This window comes from Simochromis diagramma, unplaced genomic scaffold (assembly GCF_900408965.1).
Source record: "Simochromis diagramma unplaced genomic scaffold, fSimDia1.1 OVJJ01000411.1, whole genome shotgun sequence".
Classification (NCBI taxonomy): Eukaryota; Metazoa; Chordata; class Actinopteri; order Cichliformes; family Cichlidae; genus Simochromis; species Simochromis diagramma.
In genome coordinates, this window is record NW_024386735.1 from 1,660,793 (window position 1) to 1,680,930 (window position 20,138).

General features: G+C 39.2%; 1 protein-coding gene across 3 annotated transcripts in view; it reads right to left on the reverse strand.

Annotated features, from left to right (window-relative positions):
• The window catches only part of LOC120738107 (sodium/potassium-transporting ATPase subunit alpha-1-like), a 62,053-nt gene that overhangs the window by 11,145 nt on the left and 30,770 nt on the right, over positions 1-20,138 (reverse strand). For 2 of the 3 annotated variants that reach the window (XM_040039293.1, XM_040039377.1), the window contains 6 exons: positions 6,934-7,044; positions 6,274-6,333; positions 2,892-2,993; positions 2,654-2,755; positions 1,298-1,411; positions 72-206 (listed from right to left, as the gene is read on the reverse strand). In XM_040039293.1, the coding sequence (XP_039895227.1) occupies positions 72-206; positions 1,298-1,411; positions 2,654-2,755; positions 2,892-2,993; positions 6,274-6,333; positions 6,934-6,963 (543 nt within the window). In that variant the 5' untranslated portion in view covers positions 6,964-7,044. Of the gene's footprint in view, positions 1-71; positions 207-1,297; positions 1,412-2,653; positions 2,756-2,891; positions 2,994-6,273; positions 6,334-6,933; positions 7,045-7,555; positions 7,711-20,138 lie in introns of those variants that run through there. The other variant, XM_040039209.1, reaches the window with a different exon arrangement.

Genomic DNA, 20,138 nt, shown 5'->3' on the forward strand with positions numbered 1-20,138 from the left:
ACCATAGCTGTCAAACCCCCACTCTAGAAAAATGTATGGTGTAATTAACACAAGTATTTGAGTTAAAGAACCTTGCAGCCGTGAGCAGAGACAACTCTCAGATCAGCAGGAATTCGATCTCCTCCTTTCACCTCCACTAAATCTCCGAGCACCACATCCTCAGCGTTGATGCTCTTCTTCTCGCCATCACGGATAACCAGGGCTTGCTATAAAAATCAAAGATACTTTAGGAATTTTTAGGGAACACATCAAGCATACCTAGATATGTCAAAAGACACATGAATATGTATTTTCTTTCTTTTCTCATCAACAAAAAGTCAGATGAGTGATGGTAAAAATGCATCATCATTGTTGTAATACTGATGAAGAAACGCTACTCCTTAGAATTGTGCAACTAGTACTGTTGGGTGTTACCGCCGGGAGGCTACCAAGCAAAATGATACAAAAACAGTGTGTATAAATGAACTGTTACATTAGCTTTTCTTTTTGTGTCTCACCTGTGGGACCAGATTCTTTTTTTGTGATCAACATTTTATTGATTTAAAATGGGGTTGGGGGGGGGGGGGGTACAGACATATACAGCACAACTGTAAACTGCAGTAGCAAAGCAAACATTAGCAAACAAGGCATAGGGACAGCAAAGAAAAGACACAAAAACATAAAGTTAAAACCAATTATTGCCTCTTCCAGGAGATAACTATGGATGAGAAGATTTTCCAAGCGTCAACAGTCGTGGGTCGAGCTTTATTTAATTTTGCTGTGGTATGTTCAAAACCAATAACATGGATAAGACATCGTCTCCAGAATGATTCCATACAAATGTCAGGACAGAACCATTGCTTTGTAATAGTCTTCTTTGCGGATGTAAATCCAGCGAACAACATTTTGCATTGCAATTGTTTTAAGGAGATTTCAGAGGTATCATTAAGGAGACAAAGACCAGGATTGGGAACATAAAAAACTTCCAGTACCTCAGATAACACAGAGTTCACAAAGACCCAAAAATTGGATACCACAGGACAGTCCCAAAACATGTGCAAAAACGTGCCAGGTGATGAATCATTGCAGATGTGACAGTGATACGTAGCCTGTAGTTTCATCTGGAACCTCCTATAGGGTGTAATGTATGTTCTGTGTATGGTTTTGAAATGAATTAATTGATGCGCCAGGTTCTTAGAAGTCAAACTCAGATTAGACCACACTGTATCCCAGTCTATATTAACCTGTAGTTCTCCCAGTTCCCTGACCCAAATAGATTCAATGGGCAGGGACTTTATACCATGTTCGGCTAATTTACCTGTGGGACCAGGTTCTTGAAGGACTCCATGATCTTGGAGCTCTTGGCCTCTTGGTAGTAGGAGAAGCAACCGGTGATGATGACGACAGCAGAAAGCACAATACCTAGGTACAACTACATTAACAGAGAAGGCGCAGTTAGGTCACCTTTTGTGTTATACATTATTTATTTAACATCAGTGTTGGGAGAGTAACGGAATACATGAACCGGCGTTACGTATTTACTATACAAAATATGAGTAACTGTATTCCGTTATAGTTACAGTTTAAAAAAGTGGTATTCAGAATACAGTTACTTTGTTAACATAAATGGATTACACGGTGGTCTTTTTCTGTTTCATATGCTAGTCTATGCCCTCTTTATTTTTGGTAATTCCACGCCGGTGGAAACCCAAACAAAACATGCATTAAGAGGCTCTAATGCCTGTGTCTCAGTCTCGCAGCCCATGTCACCCCTACTTGCGGCCCGCATAATACCATAAAGAAATATTTTTTAAATTATTAAAAAAATTTTTTAATATGAAGGCAACAGGCAGAGTGTTACAGACATAGCCCTAAAGAATGTAGCCTCATGGGCAGTGTAGTCTGTGCTGCAGGGAGAATGGACTGCCATACCTGTGTCTGTGAGCGCGAGGGAGGGTGAAAAAGAAGAGTGGAAAAGTACGAGTTGTCACCGACCAGAAACGGGAGTTGGAAGCATGTAACTATAATAATAACCACTGCAGCAAAAAAGAGTACCTGACTAGCCCAGTTGTAAGTTTTCTATTAAGACTCGACTGTACACCGTGTTCATGTTTTCCTCCAAAACAATAAGTTCAGTTGGAGCAGTCTTTCAACGCCTCTCTCTGTCTCTCGCTAGCAAAGTTGACCGGAACAACAAAGTAAAGCTAATTTTTGGCTATGAGCCAGTCACAGAGTGCAATGTATTAGCCAGAGGTCCCTTTACTACGATTTGGAGCCGCGGACCTGTTTTATATAAGCACGGAATAGTTTTCAATACGAGACCGCTGCAAAAAGTGAAGCCTTACATAATGTCCACCCTACTGTTACTTATTTTATGTTAAGATTCAAAAATCTAGTTGATATTGGTATTGGTATGGCGGGTAACCAAGTAATAGTCATAAATCACACAGCAATTCACACACAGTACATTCATGTAGTTGTAAAAAGCATGATAATATATTAAGTAATCCAAAGTATTCAGAATACGTTATTCTCACTGAGTAACGTAACGGAATATGTTACAAAATACATTTTGGGGCATGTATTCTGTAATCTGTAGCGGAATACATTTTTAAAAGTGACCTTATCAACACTGTTTAACATACAACGATCTAGTTGAAGACGTTATTTTTACGTTATCATTTGCAGGTTCATCTTCTGAGGCAGCCTGGATACCGTAAGCCAAGAAGCAGAGGATGGCACCAATCCACAGCAGCATGGAGAAACCACCAAACAGCTGTAAACAAGAGGAAATAACAATCAGGCTTTGCTGGTTGTACTGGTTTACAGTGACACAGACTTAATTTGCATTTCTACTATTTGGATATTCCACCACAGGTCCGGTTTGCAAGGGGAGGATGTTTGACTCTTACCTGTTTGCAAAACTTGACCCATTCAGGTGTCGTAGGAGGAGGTGTGAGGGCGTTGGGGCCATCTCGGGCCAGGATCTCTTTTGCTCTGGAGGAGGAGAGACCCTAAAAAGAACGATAAAGGTAAGAGGAAAGGTTAAGCTGTGTAAAACCTGATATGAAAATGTGTGATTCCAGTTTTTCCCTTGTTCCTAAAAAGTTTTTAATCTTTGCTGACTTAAGGACAAACATAATGAAGAACAAGAACATTTCAGTTTAATTTAAACCCAAAGAAATGGTGAATTAAGGCCTAATGGAAAACCAAGAAGAAAAAACAACAACCACAAGCCGAAATACCTCAGTAATCTTAAAATTACAGCTTCCTCTCCTTAAGAACAGACAACAAGAGAAATCCATGTTTATGGGAAATCAAGTCTTGTAATTAACAGTGGGCGCGAAGACTACCAAGTGATCAGGTTGTGTCTGTTTCTATGAAATCCTCTGACGAAATACGGGGAATTTTTTTACTACTATTTTCTTTGTTGGCAGAGTCAATAAAGCCCGTTTCCCTATATGAGTGAAACTGTTCAGACAGGTCAGATTCCAGGAGATAATCAGCCTCAAGCAATCATTAGGTGGGTCCGTATTGGTGTGTGAAAGTGCATTCTGTGTGTTTATCTGTAGCTTGATGAAGATTACATGGAGCTACTATTGAATAGTATCCAAGTCTGCCTTTTGTAGTGTGGTATGTATTGATACTTTAAAGGTCCAGTTCACCATCTGTCTAACCTGTTAATGTAACTGCCTAACTTCACTTGAGTTGTTTAAAAAAAAAAATCTTCTTCATTTCCACAAGTAACCTGGGACTATAAAGACAACGTATTTTGTTTGTGCCACATGTGGCATTAAAAAGAGTCAAGAAGCAAAGCCTGGGATAGGCTCCAGTCTCCTGATGACTGGTTAAACAGAAAAGAATGGATGGATGTTACTTTACAGAGACAATATTCCTCTACCAGCTTTTATTGGAATGAATGAAGGCAGGAAGCTAATTACAAGTAGGCTAAAGAAACAAATAGCTAAGTGCCACATAGCCCATGACTCAATCTCGGGCTCCTTCTGTCCATGTGTCAAAGCGTCGTTGGGCAAGATACAGAATCCCAAGTTTACCCCCAATGTACCTATCAGAGTGCGAACATGTTGACATGTTAGATAAAAGTGCTTAGTAAAGATAGAAGCACTGTATTAATATGTGTGTGACTGGGTGAAAGCAGTTTGAATGCCCATATTAAGTAGAAAGGTGCTCGATAACAGTGTTTCCCAACCAATGTGCCGCGAGAAATGATCAGGTGTGTCGTGGAATATTACCTGGTTCCACCTGATTAGTACTCTAAGCGTCCGGCGTGAGTAATGGGCAGAACAATTACATTCTCTTCCACTAGAGGGCAGTACAACTACCTGCTCTAATTGAATGGGTTGCCAACTGCCAGTAAAACAGAAGAAGACGAAGAAGAAATTACATAATAGTCATGCTCTGAGTGAAAGAATGCAATGCGTAATAGCAACAGAAAAGTACTCAATCTGACCTGGGTCTTGGAGAAAATTCCGACCCAGACGAAGCACCTAGCATGAGTAGTGCTCAGAAGAAAGCAAACTATACTGGGGACAAACTGAGCCAATTCCACTATACCTGGTGCGCGGGGAAAAATGATCAATATGCTTTTTGTGACATTTTTGTTTGGTGGTGTGCCGTGTGATTTTTCTAATGTGATATATGTGCCGTGGCTCCAAAAGGTTGGGAAACACTGCTATATAAGTACCAGTCCATTTGACAAAGTAAACTGAATTGTTGCCTGTCCTGAGTCATGTGCTTATAACTAGGGAAGGCTTGATCCGATATACAGTATCCGTATCAGTCTGATCCTGATCTAAATTACTGGATATCGGGGAGAAAAAAAAAGTAATCCGATCCATTAAATATCACAAAAACATCTCACAAAACTCGCAACATTGCGTAACCCACGTAGTGAAATAGCACGTCGGAGCAGTATGCGTCACATGATAGAGTGACTGTTGTGTGCGAGACCTGTTGGCGGTCTGGAGTTCACACTGAAAGCATTTGGAGCCTCGCTATGTGCTGCCAAACCAGGTGTACCAAGGTAGGTATCCCTGACAAAATTCGTACCTCTTGCGTTGTGAGCATTCGCTGGGCACGGAGTGCAGATCCAGTTTTTTCTGCCTCCATTACAGACAATTAGACGTGGAAGTAGTGATGTTTTAGTTTTGTGAAAAAGTGAAAAATGAGTGTCGTTACATTACCATTCAGTTTAAGGGTTACAACAGAAAATTATATATTTATTGTTCTCATGTGGTATCGGAGGGGATTATTTTAACAAATAAAGGACATTTTATCTGATAAATAGATGTAACTTTACTGTATAAAGAGCTAAAACCTTCAAAGTTTTAGGACTAGTTAGTCATTATAAGCGTTTGTGAACTAAAAATCAAGAATGTGGGATACTCTTTGTCCATGATTTAGGCAGGGGGGGAACATATTGTGGCAGGATCCGCCTGATATTATTTGTATTCCACTATAACTTCACTGTATAAGGAGCTAACATCTCCAAAATTTCAGTATTTAGTCGTTATTAGAAGTGTTTGTGAGCTTCAAATCCAGAATGTGGTATAGTGTTTGCCCGTGATTTGGAGAGCCCAGCGTGCGCTCCTGATGCAGGGGAAACAAATTTTGTCAGGGATATCAACTTTGGCACGACACATGGTTAAACAGTTTCGTGGTTCGAAAACAAAATATGAAAAACACTTTTTTCATACTCATGTTTTGTATAGAAATTACACAAAATTCATTAGCTTACACTGACATCCATCTTGATAAAAGATGAGTGTCGTGAGAAGCCGTGTTTGCATTCATTTGCACTGCTTTCCACTCTGGATGTCTATTTATGTTAAGCTTTAAGTATAAAAGGGTCCATTCTTTTTTTCAGAACCAAAGAATTTTTGAAATCTGCATAAAATTGCATTTTAAATTAATTTTTGAATATTACTTTAAATACTTAGATTTAAAGTTCTGCTAAAAGTTTAAATAAAAAGATTAGTATCGCTGAACTGCAAAATATTTTGGGTGTAATAGAATAGCTTTAGTGTTTTGTTTTTTACAGTTTTTAAAGTTTTATTGATTATAAAATAGACTGTATAGGATTCATATCGGTATCTGCAGATATCCAAATTTATGATATCGGTATTGGTATCGGACATTAAAAAGTGGTTTTGTGTCACCTCTACTTATAACCTCATGTTGGACTATGAAATCCTCCTTGACCTGTGGGATTATCTTCTAAAAAAACACACTTCTACAAAACTAGACACCCACAAGCCCGTCTGAAGTGCTCACCCTGGTTAGGTCAGTTCCATATTTCCTGATAAGTTCTTCCAAGGTTAACCTGTGATCATCCTATTGAGAGTAGGAGAGGAAAAACAAAGAGATTGAGAAACATTGAGTAAAACAAGCCGAAATCCCACAGGCAGGCATGCATTTTATTACATGTGTTTTATTATGTGAATGTAGCAGCAGAAAATTGCTGTTTGCGCATGAAGGATGAGTTGATGTGATCTAAGGAACCACAGAATACAACAACAACAGAGCCTCTCACTCACTCAGCATTAAAAACCAATCTAGATAAACATGACTTAGAAGGTAATTATAGCTGACAGCATCTTAATAACATGGGAGTGTACGTCCAGCAATGTAAGCAGCAATCTTCATGAAATATGGCTCAGACACCTACATCTCATGAGACCAGCAATGAGGCCAAAGCAGAGGTTTACCTCAGCCGTGACTGCATCATTGCTGTGGCCACTGGCAGCAATCGAGTGACTGTCATTAAAGTTCACGAACGTTTATTCAATGCCTTTTTCTTTCTGTGACACAGTCAAACTTTAGGGAATTTATCAGTAGTTTTGTATGCTTAAAATTCTCACTTTTCTTACATGACATCAAGCCAGTCAAGTTACAGATGATCACAGAGTGGCTGCACGTGAGCTGAGTACTCACCAGGTCCACTTCTTTCTTCAGCTCATCCATGTCCTTCTTCTTTCTAGCCTTCTTGCTTTTCTGTCCTCCATTTTCTGACGTTGCTGCCAGTTTGTAGTTATCCTTTCCTTTCTGGAGAGAAGAAAGTGGCACAAAATGTGGCATTAATAAAACTGAACATATGTGGGGGAAATTGCCCTGAAGCTTCCTCTTCTGTTGTGCAAAAATAAGAGCAGAAAGTCAGGTCAGCCGTCCTGTTCAAACATGCTCTGACACCGGTGTTAATAACTGTTAGAAGAGCGAAATTCTTTAATCTTGATCCAGATAATCTTGGGTTTATAATGCTGTCAAAGCTGTAAAAATAAATTTAAGTTAGAAAAAGGAGAACTGACATTAACACGAAACAATAAATTGAGCCCTGTGAGATCTAGGTTATCTCTGGTGGTGACTCCAAACCTAGCCCCAAGAATAACCTCATGATTTGGAAAAGACAAGAAGTATTTTTGTTTTATCTCAAAAGAAATTGTATTTCTTAACCAAAATAACCAAAATTTAGACTGAGCTCAAACCTGAAAAGAAATGCAGAACCTAATCTTAAGCTAAGTTTAAAGGCCAAAATCTGTGACAAAATTTCAGTACTTACTCCAAATCCCATGATTGTATTTCAAGTCCAACAGCAGTCAATCTTCCTGCCTTACAAGTTAAACTTCCCTCCTCCACTTCTCTCTCTCACACCTGCACTGTCTCTTTCACTCCCTTGTCTTCCACCCTCTCCAGAGCAGGGACGATGGGTGGCATCAGTTTGGCACACCTTTATACCTGACTTGGTGGAGCCGTGGCTGGGCAGGGCAGGACCATGTGGGGGCTAAAGATCACTCAAACCCTATGTGTTGCACAAACTGCCTCCTGTCTTCCACTTGACTTTCACCCCTCATTCTGCCATTATGAAAACAATTTACATTTTCTTGCTCATTAATTTTACCTGAAGCGTTTATGTGTTTATGATGTCTCCACCCGCTTGAGGTTGAGAAACACTGGAGTGAATCCAGCTATGAAGGTGACTTATTTCCTCAAATCTTCATTAACAATGGCTGAAAGTAGGGACTTGATGCTTAAAATGGACTTTTATCTTGTGAGGGTGCAGGTGAAAGGAGAAGTAAACTGGTGCACATAGCACAGATACAATTTGGATTGCAATGGAAGTAATCCAGTGAGCTTTCTGCTTCCCTTATGAAAAAAAAAAAGATCGTCCAATTCATTTCAAAGTTGCATTACTTTAAGAAAGGGCTGCTCTACAATGCCTTTTACTAAATGCCTTTACTAAACCACCGTGTTTAATATAAAATGTTGAATGCCTTGGTTTGCTGCCTGCTACTCCCTTACATTAACTAAAGCCAAAAACCATTTGAGACTTTTTCTGCTTTCACACACTGTTGCATATCAACTCATAATAGCTGTAGCTCACCGCAGTACAGTCAAACCCAGGATAGGATATTGGTTTGTGGTGTAGTGATCTGAAAGTCATCGGGATGCTAATGAACAAAATGTGCCCGTCATGTCAACACCCAGAGATACCTTTGTCTTAACGACATATGATCACACCTTCTATCCAAAAACACGAGCACACACATTGGAAATTAGTGTTTAGACTTTCATTTGCAGAGTTTGTACATGTGGATGCTTGAGTCTTTGGGATGTTCACCCCCCACGCGGAAATTATGCAATTTTTGCATCAATAAAACCAAAACAGTGAACCATGATTGAGCCTAAGTGGCTCCCTCAGAGATTTTATGGAGATAATGTAGGTTTTAGCTCTGCAATTAAGGCATTATAGGCTCTTGTATAACCCTAAACAATCCTCTGTCATACACAAACAACGTGGGAGCTGAAAATGTAAAACATGGCCTTTAGAACGTTACTGTACTACCAACTACATGAGAGTTAACATGAATATTATTAGGGGAAACACCAGCAGCAGAGGCACAGGGTCCAAGCAATTTAAAAGACACTGAAGTGCTAGATTTAAAAAAAGCAGCAATGTGAACAGCTGTACTTATGCTTAAGAAAAGTGATTATAACGGAAGCCAACTTTGCAAAATATACAGTACAATGGGTATAAAGCATTCATGATGCAGATTCACATAACTGTAAAGACACATGTCCAGAAATTTAAAAAAGTGTGTGCAAAAATGTACATGCAAATGCATAAATATAACCTCTTAAAGTGTTGTTGAGAAACAGGTCAACGTACAGAACTGTGTAAACATCTTGAGCCACCATTCATTTCTTTATATTTTACTTCCAAGCAGCCAGGCTTGCTTGCTGGAGGTCTTTCAAAATTTGTCTTTGGAGAGTTTTTCCCTCATTTTGAAACCAGTGAGAAAAGGCCTAAGTATGCCACATTCCACAAGAACTGGAAAATCAGTGGGAATATGTCTGATGGAGTGATGAATCCAAATTTCACATTTTTAGTTCAGACTGGAGACAGGTTCAACAGTGAGTGTCTACAGTCTATGAACAATGGTGGAGGCTCTGTCATGGTTTGGGCTGTATTTTAGTCAGTGATGTTGGAGATCTTGATAAAGCTAATGAATCATGAACACAGAAAAGTACCATCAGGCTTTCATTCGCCATGCAATACCACCATCTGGAAAGCATTTGATTGGCAATGGCATCATTTTTCAGAATGACAATGGCCTCTGGAATACTTCCCTAGATTTTTATGTAATGTAACATTTCAATGTAACGATTAATGTAACTATTCAGGATTTGTGAATAGGAGAGCCAAGAATTTAGACTGGCCATTCCAGATTCCTACCATCACCTGGGTGTATTGGCTTAAAGCATCACAATCAGCAGAAATGAGCTTCCTCCAAAGGGTGACTGGGCTTAGGCTAGTGTGAGGAGGTAATCCAGGAGGGGCTCAGAGCAGAGCTGCTGTTTCCCCACATTCGAAAGAGCCAACTGAGGTGGTTTGGTGATCTGACTGCAATCCATCCTGAACTTCTCCTAGTGAGGTGTGAAGCGTCTACCCAGGAGAGCACCAGGGAAGACCCAGGACTTACTGGAGAGATTATATCTCTCAAATGGCGTTGGAATACTTCCTTCAAAAGATGCTTGCCATCAAGCAAGCATTCAGGACTGTGCATTTAAAGAATGTCTTATGTCAGAGGGATTCAACACTGGGCTTGAATACACACTAAAATCTACCCTTGAAAATATAGCAAAAGGGTCTCAAAGTTCCCTAAACTGAGACTAAACCTGGATATGCAACATGTAAATGAGTGCGCTAGAAAGTCCTGACTGGGGCAAGAAAGCTAACATTAAGCCGTCTATAGTAGTGCCAACATACTGACTGCCTACATGGACTATCCATCCATTCGCTTATCCTTTTCAGGGTAGCGGGGGGTGCTGGAGCCTATCCCAGCTGTCATAGGGCGAGAGGCGGGGTACACCCTGGACAGGTCGCCAGTCTGTCGCAGGGCCAACACACAGAGACAGACAACCATTCGCACTCACATTCATTCGCACCTAGTGACAATTTGGATTATCCAATTAACCTATCCCACAAGCTGCATGTCTTTGGACGGTGGGAGGAAGCCGGAGTAACCGGGGGGAACCCACGCAAACACGGGGAGAACAAGCAAACTTCACACAGAAAGACCCCGGCCTGATGTTGGAATTGAACTCAGGACCTTCTTGCTGTGCGGCAACAGTGCTAACCACCATGCCACCGTGCTGCCACCTACAGGGACTATAAAAGGTAATTTCAGAATAACTTATCATGGCAAAAGGACACTCAAGTGCAGTACACGTACAGACCAGTGATTCTTAAGATTTTGATTTTAGTGCTTTGTCCTCCTCATAGCCACTCCTGCAGCGAGGGTGACAGTCAAACCCATGTTGACATGTGAGAACATTTGCCTTGCTGTCATTTCTACTCCTCCAGAGATGCCTGACAAATAGACATACATCTGTTCTTTACTTGAGAAGCTATCATATGATTACAGCTAAAATGTGTGACTTGTTTGCTACATCTTATTCCTATTGTAGGCTTCTTCAAGGTTTCTTCAGGACCCCTTCCCCCGCCCAAGGTCTTGTACAAGACAGCACAAAGCCTACAGATACTTGGAATCAAAAATATCCATTAAATAAATGTGACTTTGTGCCGTTTATTTTTAATTTGATATAAAACATTCACTTGAGGAGTGATGAGAAAAAAGGCACAGATATGTAAAATGCAACCACAGTTGAACCAAATTACAGCCACGGGATAAGAACAGCATGTTTCCCACCCCACTGAGACAGTAAATCCTCGTGCTGTAACAGCACATATCATCATGTATATTTGTTCATCTACAACATGCTCGCAGTCAAATTAACTCTCTATGCATCAAAGGTTAAGGCCTTTAACCTAGCAAAGCCATAGCAAAATTCATGAGATACTTAAACTCTGTGGGAATCTGTATTATCTCATGATGATGAAGATGGGGGCAGACCACCAACTGTATATAAAAGATGGACATAACCAACGTGAGCAATCACAAGTTTGTGAAAAACGCAGTTGACAACTGAAAAATTTTGGATCATAGGTCCGACAACGCTGTTAAAAGCTAATGTTGACATGCTTATTTTAGACCAAAGAAAAGCTGTATATTAATTTTATTTATTTATGTGTAGTAATGTTTATTTCTTCTGCACAGTCAGGGATTTTAACGTGTGAATATATGGTTACTGATGTGTCATGTGGATACCCAACAAAATGCAGTTTTTGATTGCTTGAGTTAGTCAATTTTTTTTAGATCGTCCTTAGAGTATCATGGTCTTATATTAAGTATTATTTTGAAAGATTATTTAGACTTTTAAATATTTTTTGAATCAGAATTATTACTTCCAGTTATTTTAAAATAAATATAGTTTTTATTAATTTTTTAAAAATATTTACATTTTTTTAATGATTTTTTTTATAATGCAAATTTTGATTGGCAAATATCTTTCCTTACCTGGTTATGTTTTTCAGGGCAAAAATAATAATGACATGACAGATTTTCTCTGAGCTTAAGGCTGTTAAAACATGTAATGTGTGCAGAAGCGTCTCCCTGCAGTGTACCCAAATATGAAAACACTGACTAGTAATGCCTTCAATTCCCAAGGGAAAAAAAGTGATAGCATCAGTATTATTGGCAATGCTTTGTCTTTCCCAACCGTCGTTCCCAAGCTGTGGGGCAGTACAAAGAGGATGTGACATGGATGACCAGGTGAAAAACGATTTAAAATGAAATTAAATGCATCAGATTGTTTTAGGTAAGATAATTAAGAGCTTGCTGATGCTATTGCACCGACTTTTATTTTGTAAGGTAAAGACTGTAAAATAATAAAAGAGATATAATAAAGAAAATAGATAGAAAACATGAACAATCACACAACACCAATGAGCAAGCACGCAAAAGTGGGAAGGAAAAACTCCCTTTTAACAGGAAGAAACCTCTGGGTCAGGGACAGGCAGCCATCTGCCACGGCCTGTTGAGGGAGACAGGAAAAAAAGACACACTGTGGAAATGACACAAATAATATCATAAAAACATTCAGGCCTAAACAGAGCAACCACAATATACATCACCAAAACCCAATCAAGCTGCTACCAATACCACTGAAAAATAAGAACTTTACACTGAATGTGAGAAAAGCTAAAATATTTCTTGCTGAAGAAATGAGCTGGAAGTGACAGCTGAGTCTCACTCATGCCATAACTCGGTACTTCAGAGCACCACCACCAAAGCACACGTTGCACCTAAAGGAGCCTTGACCAAACAGAAATAACTGACACCCCAGAGATAAGAACTGGCTGTACCTTTATAGCAATATTATAAAATTCTAATTTGCGTTTAACATGCACTTCAAAGACAAGTAAAGATACTAAACAGCCCAGCTGGATTACAGACTTCAGTACATTATACCAATGGTTCCCAGAAGGTAGGGTGGGAACACTGTATTGGGACAGCCAGGTGAATAATGTTGTTAGGTTTAGGTTAGGTTGTAATAACACAGTTTTTATGATTTTGTCTCTGTACATGACATCAAGGTGGACTGCAAATAACACAATCAACATGCGACTAAAGTGCAGGCTTTCAGCTTTAATTCAAGGGTTTTAACCAAACTATTTCAGAGCCCTAAAAGTAATTGCACAAACTATTTTCATAAATATAAGAATTGTTTTTATTCCCTTGCTGCCAACAAACATCATGGTTCCTCTCTTGAGATGCTGTACAGTCACCCATAGTTGCTGCTTGTTTGCCGGTCTTGCTGCATTTAGTTTTGTTTAAAGGAACTGAAAAGCAGCTGCGTTGAGTTCAGATCAGGTGACTGAGTTGCCCATTGAACAATATCCCCTTTCTTTGCCCTCAGAAAACATTGGGTTGCTTTTGCAGTATGATTTGGGTCATCATCGATTTGCAGACAGTATAGATTGCATGTCATATCATTTATCAGCGCTGTGCACCTTGTTGTAAACCTTGACAAACCTGTAGACCCTGACAGTGATACTTTGTCAGATGTTGTGAAGTTGTTTTTCTTCACCATGGAAATACTTCTGTGATCATCCACTTCCTAGACTTCTTCTGTGGTCTTTAAGGCCTTTTGATGTTGCAGAAGGTTGAATTTGGCCACTTTCACTTCCGCTTACATCACTTTGGAGTGAAGAGCTACCAAATGCAATTTCAACGCTTGGAATCAACTCCAACTCATTTATCTGTAGCCACTAATCAGAAGGTCGGTGGTTCGATCCCAGGCTACCTCCTGGCTGCATGCCAAATATCCTTGGGCAAGATACTAACCCCATGTTTGCCTACTGGTGCTGGTCAGAGGGCCCGGTGGCACCAGTGTCCGGCAGCCTCGCCTCTGTCAGTGCGCCCCAGGGCAGCTGTGGCTACGATGTAGCTTGCCATTGCCAGTGTGTGAATGTGTGTGTGAATGGGTGAATGACTGAATGGAGTGTCAGAGCAGAACTAAAGTTAGAAAAATAATCAATGAAACCAGCCAGGAAATTGTGTTTAGAAAAGTTGTTACTCGGAGTGTGTTCACTTGGGCTCGTTCAACTTCTGCAGCACAACAAGACGTGTGACTCAACTCTCGATTTGAAGATTATCTAAAGTTTTTGGGGTCCTTAGGGACTGAGTAAAGCGCTATACAAATGCAGGCCATTTACCATCTGTATAACTGGTTCTGGAATAGGCAATAAGTCTCACCTGGCCATGAAACTTCTTATTAGCCAGTTGACTAGTAAAGAAACCATGTCTGTAATTCATAAACAGTTAATGCAAGTTAGATATTTTGAATTAAAGCTGAAAGTCTGCACTTTATTAACATTGTGATTGCTTGAATTAAAATCCACTTGGGTGGTACACCGAGTCAAAATGAAAAGAAAAAAATTGATAACTGTACTGAGTAAAAGTAAGTTGAATTAAAATATTAGTTTTACTTTGCCAGCATTTAAGAGAAAACTTCATAATGTTAAGACAGCCTGACATACTCCCAGTAGGACTTAATAACTCCTAAAAGAGACTTCACACACATACTCAAAATTTCCATCTTAGGTGTTTGTCTAAAGCTTGAAAAAAGGAGGACTGTAATTTATTCTTGGTGTTTAGAATTTAGCTCAGCATGTGCATTTTTAGGTTTCAGTTTTAGCAGTAATTTTGGGTTGCTTTTGATCAAACAGACACAGAATGGCCAATTTTCACAGAAAAAATAAAAATTTAAGTACGGCACAGAAACATGCTATATAGCCTCAGACATAAATGTTTCTTTGCAGAGAGTAATTCCAGATGAAGAAGTCAGAGACTCTGTGGACACGCTGGGATATCTGTGCCAAGGTCAACAAAAGAGAAAACAGACTCTTGTTGAGGCTGCCATGAATGAAAGGGACAAAAACAAAAAACAACTTTTTGTCTCTCTTGGTTTCCACTTCTTCTCCTCTCATACAAATATAGAAAAAAAACAAATGAGGTCAGAAAAAAATATATGGATATGAAGCTAAATGCTGCATATTTGTTTTCTGTCATCAAACAGAGGACTACTGTTATAAAAAAAGAAAACAACCTTTGCCCTAAATTAGTTGTACTATATATGATTTTGCTTAAATTAGAAGCCTGCCATTTTAGCAAACTAATAAGTACTCAAAACCGGACTGTACTTGGTCCCATCACCTTAATAATTTTTTTAGTCTTTATCAGAACGTTAAAAAACAAATAAACAGTCAAAGTAGTTTTCTTAATCTTTTTTTAATCCCATCACTTTAGTTGGCAACATTTTACTTTTTAAATATTTTTGTCCATGCATCACAGCTCCCATTCACATGTTAAACACTACTATTTATAAGGCGCTCCTCTGTGAATATTTTACCTGGTAAGTAGTAAATAAATAACTAGAGTTTTTTCTAGTAAGTCTTTCATCTCTAACTGCAGCTGGTAGTCTTTGGTCTACTTGACATTTTCAGTTAATTTATTACATTGGATCAGTTCTCTACCTCCTACAGGTTCTTGTTGGAGTCCCTCAGCAGAACTAGTGCCTCCAGAAGAACACCACAAAAAGGATTATTGCTGCCAGATATAGTCCAAGATGGTGTTGAAGTTTGTCAGACCACATTTGGCACCAATATCAAATAATGACATAACATCAACATGACTGGCAAAGAAGCCAGTAGGACAAAAACAAGATGGAAAGAAATGAATCAAGTTGATTATATGAATGAGGGGATTTTCTGATAATAAACTGATTGAGGATGGTGTAAACCAGACTCTCAAATATGTAGATGTATCACTGTAAAAGTGAAACATTTTCATCAATGAAGATACAGAGGTTTAAAACAAGGTGTAAAACCTGGGACAAATGCTAGACCAAGGAGCCTAGGAATGGCTTATACAGAAAACCCTAAACCTCTAAAAGAGCCAGAAGGGGGAAAAAGATGCTTGGACAGATGAAACCAAGATAAAGAATGAGGGAAAAAGAAAAATATGGAAAAGCAGAGAACAACACAAGATCAAGAAGCATATCACATCATCTATCAAACATGGTGGAAGCAATGTTATGGGATGTATTGATGATGTGACTTCTGATGGATGCATATTCTTCAATGGTTAAGTCAGTCACCTGAATGAGGAAATTCAAAAACCAGGTAAAATTGTGTATGAAAGGAGAAGATAAGGCATAAAACAGAGGGGGTCCACAGCAGTTACTACACCCAACCATTTACCAGAAGCTTGGTTCCTTGCAGGCCAAGAGAGATGAAAGAATTTCTGAAATCTGTTTGCACCACAACAAAATGCTTGTGTAATTAGTAAACATTCAAATCAGCTGCAGTGTCAGCTAGAAATAGGCCAGCTGACAGATCAAAGTGTAATCAAACTAGGCTACGGCAACGCACATGGCATCCTCTCTGACATGAAGAAAATCCTAAGTGGTTCGGTTTAGCTGCTTTACAAGCTGCCAGATCGTATTCCTGGTACGAGTGGACGTCAGTGGAGAGTAAATTGGATTTGGATTCTCGTCAGTTTCACCCAGGGAGATGATGACAGGGATCATGTAATCTCTGAGAGATCTATGTGTCGTTCATTCAGACCACACAGGCGCACGCACATAGACCCTGCACATCCATTTAATCTGGTTGAGGATTACCCGCTGCAATTAAAGGAATGAAAAAAGGAAGATGGAGGGAGAAAGAGACAGACAGGGCGAGGGATGCATTTTTCTAATTCAGGTTATTGCTATTATTGTATGGTCAAAGCTGCAAACAGGCAGTTGAAACTGAACCATGTTGGTACAGAAGTAAATAGGGAATCAATACTTGTCTTAATGATTCTGACAGATTTTTTTCCTTCATGTACAGTTTTCCTAAAGCTTGTGTTAATATTCTTCACAACTTCATACTCATCAAAGTCACAAATGCAAATCCTTTAGCACATCAGATGAAGATTAAGGGTTTATTTGACACATTCCTTCATGTGCTTATAATGAGCTTGATGCTGAAACACATCCCATCCCTGATCTGAGGCCAATCCAGCACTATCAGACATGGATTGGCCTCCCCAGAACTTGGACTTAAACATTATCGAAGCAGTGTGGGATCATGTTGACAGAGAACAGAACAAAAGGCAGAAACATCCAAAGAAGAGATTTGAATGTCCTTCAAGAAGCCTGGAGAACAATTCCTGAAGACTACTTAAAAAAATGACAGGAAAGCTACCTAAAAGAGTTCAGACTGTGTTGAAGAACAAAGGTGGTAACCCAAATATTGACTTTCAATGTTGTGGAATTGTATAAACTATTAAATACTGTATTTTCACGTGTGCTGGCACATGTTTTAATACATTTCTGCACTAATTTTCCATTTTGTAAGAACTCACACCAAAAATTAGATATTTAATTTGGGGTTGATCACAACCGATGACAGAATGTAAAATATCTAATGTACAAATGATTTGAATCTTTTAAAATGTAACCACTGAACAAATAAAATAGAAATTAAAAGCTATGTAAGACTTCTCTTTTCAGCACTGGATGTGACATTATAGTTTTACATTTCCCAGCACTGTGCACTGTAGTATAGTGGCACAAGGAACTAGTGAGAGAATAAAGGAAGAAAGAGTCACTGTAGGCACTTTCAGCCTGGCTGATCCAAAATCCTGGCAACAGCAACAAAGAGCTACTGTCTGAGCTCACTCTTTCTCACACATTCATGCACACATACTGCAATGTGCAAACCCCAGTGTGGACGCAAGCTAGTTTGCTAACAGACACATACCAAAATGACCACCACATGCAAGTAATGTGCTAGTGATTTTCTTCTCACCACAAGTCTTATGGGTTTTCTGGATGATTCCCTAAAGACTGAAAGACTTCTAAATTCAGGCCTTTTTTTGATGACAGTTTGGTTAGGTTTGGGTCAACATGGTAACGTGGGTTAAAATAGATCCTTTACATAATCTGAGGACACCTATCTGTCTGAAAGCACTGAACGTCTCTTTGGCAAGCTTTGCCCACGTGCCTGCACTTGCAGCTCTAGCTCAACACTTGTCATCTACAGACAAAAAAATAACACCTGGAGTTCTGACACTGATGCATCCTGCAGGTAAAGTATTATATAACTGTTGCATCATGGCAGTCCTTAGGTCTTTCAGTCTGTGGTGGCAACATCAGTCCAATGGCTCCTGGACTCAACCTTCTATTTTGGTCATGACTGGAATATTTAAATTCCAGTCATGACCAAAGTCATGGTGTACAAATAAAATAAAAAAAATGGTAAATGGCCTGTATTGATATAGCGCTTTACTAGTCCCTAAGGACCCCAAAGCGCTTTACACATCCAGTCATCCACCCATTCACACACACATTCACACTAATTCAAATCAGTTTTATTTGTACACCACAACAGCAATCACCTTAAGGCTTAAGGGTTTTTTTAGTACTTGTTTTAGTCCCCATGAAATGTGGCTCTCTACGTCACATCAAGAACCATCATCAGGTAAACCTGCCAATATGTGTGAAAACAAACAAATACGAGCCAATCTCTGTTGTTCTTTGTGTTTAGCAAATTTTAAGCCTTTTGAACACTGCAAACAAGCAAATGTCAGCAAGTGATGATTGTTATTGTGAGCACGTAGACATATAGGCATGCTGACGTAAATATTTAGCTCAAAGCACCGCTATTCCAGCATTTCACCTTCTGCTGCAGAGGGACTAGCACATTTTTCATTACTTTAGTTTGTGTGTTTTAAGATCTCCCACAATATCTCTGTGGCACCTCTGTCAAAAACTGCTTTTAAAGGTTTGTTTTAAATGCATTGTAGTTAAACGAAGACAGTACATTAGGAATATAAAGTCAAGACTGAGTATTTAATTTAATATATGTGTTGTTACAGAATAGCAACATTGAAAATTGTTCAATTAAATTTTTTTCAATTAAATTTTATTTATACAGCTCCAAATCACAACGGCAGTCGCCTCAAGGTGCTTTATATTGTAAGTTAGACCCTACAATAATACTACAGAGAAAACCCCAACAATCATATGACCCCTTATGAGCTAGGGATTTGGTGACAGTGGGAAGGAAAAATTCCCTTTTAAGTGGAAGAACCCTCCAGCAGAACCAAACCAGGCATTTGTTTAAAAGACACAAAATGTGCTCTGCTTTACTAGACAACCATCCAAAGTGAAGTTTATGCCATTGCTGCCCTAAATTAACAGTACTGGTAATTACCAAAATGGAGAAGTCCGGTGTTTCGGCTCAAATTTGGGTATAAAAATGTGAATTCACTTTTTTGTTTGACCAAAACAAAACAAAAAAAAACCATAGCAGAATTTCAAAAAGTTGCATCCTGACACCATGGTCTGTTTTTCTCAGCTGTGATGTTTCAGTCATACACAATTCAATCATAGAGTCAATATGCAGTCTGTTTGGGAGTCAAACTAAGGTCAAAAGATCAGGAGATTGGTTTCAGTGAATGTGTTTAAGAAAGACCATCAAATGCTGTTGCTTAACTGTCTGAGCAAATCTTGTGTTTGTCTCAAGAGACTGTTATCAAAAAATAAACATCCAGGGCGCAGGCCTTCAGCCACCTACCTCTGCTGATTTCAGATATAGCTCTAAGTTGTCATTATGCCTTTCCATAGTTGTAAACATGCACCTACTCACTAATTATGGCTGCAGCTACCAAATTAAAATGACATAACTGTTGTCTTAAAACCAAGATTTTGTTTGTGCCAGTTTTGCTATGACAAAGGTTTTGCCCGAAGCAGAAAATGGCTACGCACTGTTGTATGTGTTCAAAGGCATCTCACTTGCAACATATTCGAGACTAAATACATATTAGGTAAAAGATATGTCAAAGTCCTGAACTGGGATGATCACAAAAAGTAAAAACTGTGAAAAAGCACATGTTGGAATGCGTAACATAGCACTGAGTCATTGCTATCAGCTTCCTTTCAAAAGTCATGCAGCGTTTGTTTCAGCTGTGTGGCAGTGTTTGTTGAGAAAGCTTTTTAAAAAAAATAAAAGGAGATTCTTGTAACTGCCTTCCACAGAAAAACTGCCTTCACTTCCCTGAATGACTCGGTCAGTGGTCACCGTTATGTCTGACATGAAAAGAAAAGTTAGTTTCCTGGTTAGCATGGTGGTATGGAGCTAAACACTGTTATCTCATGGCAGGAAGATTCTGGGGTTGAACCTTCAG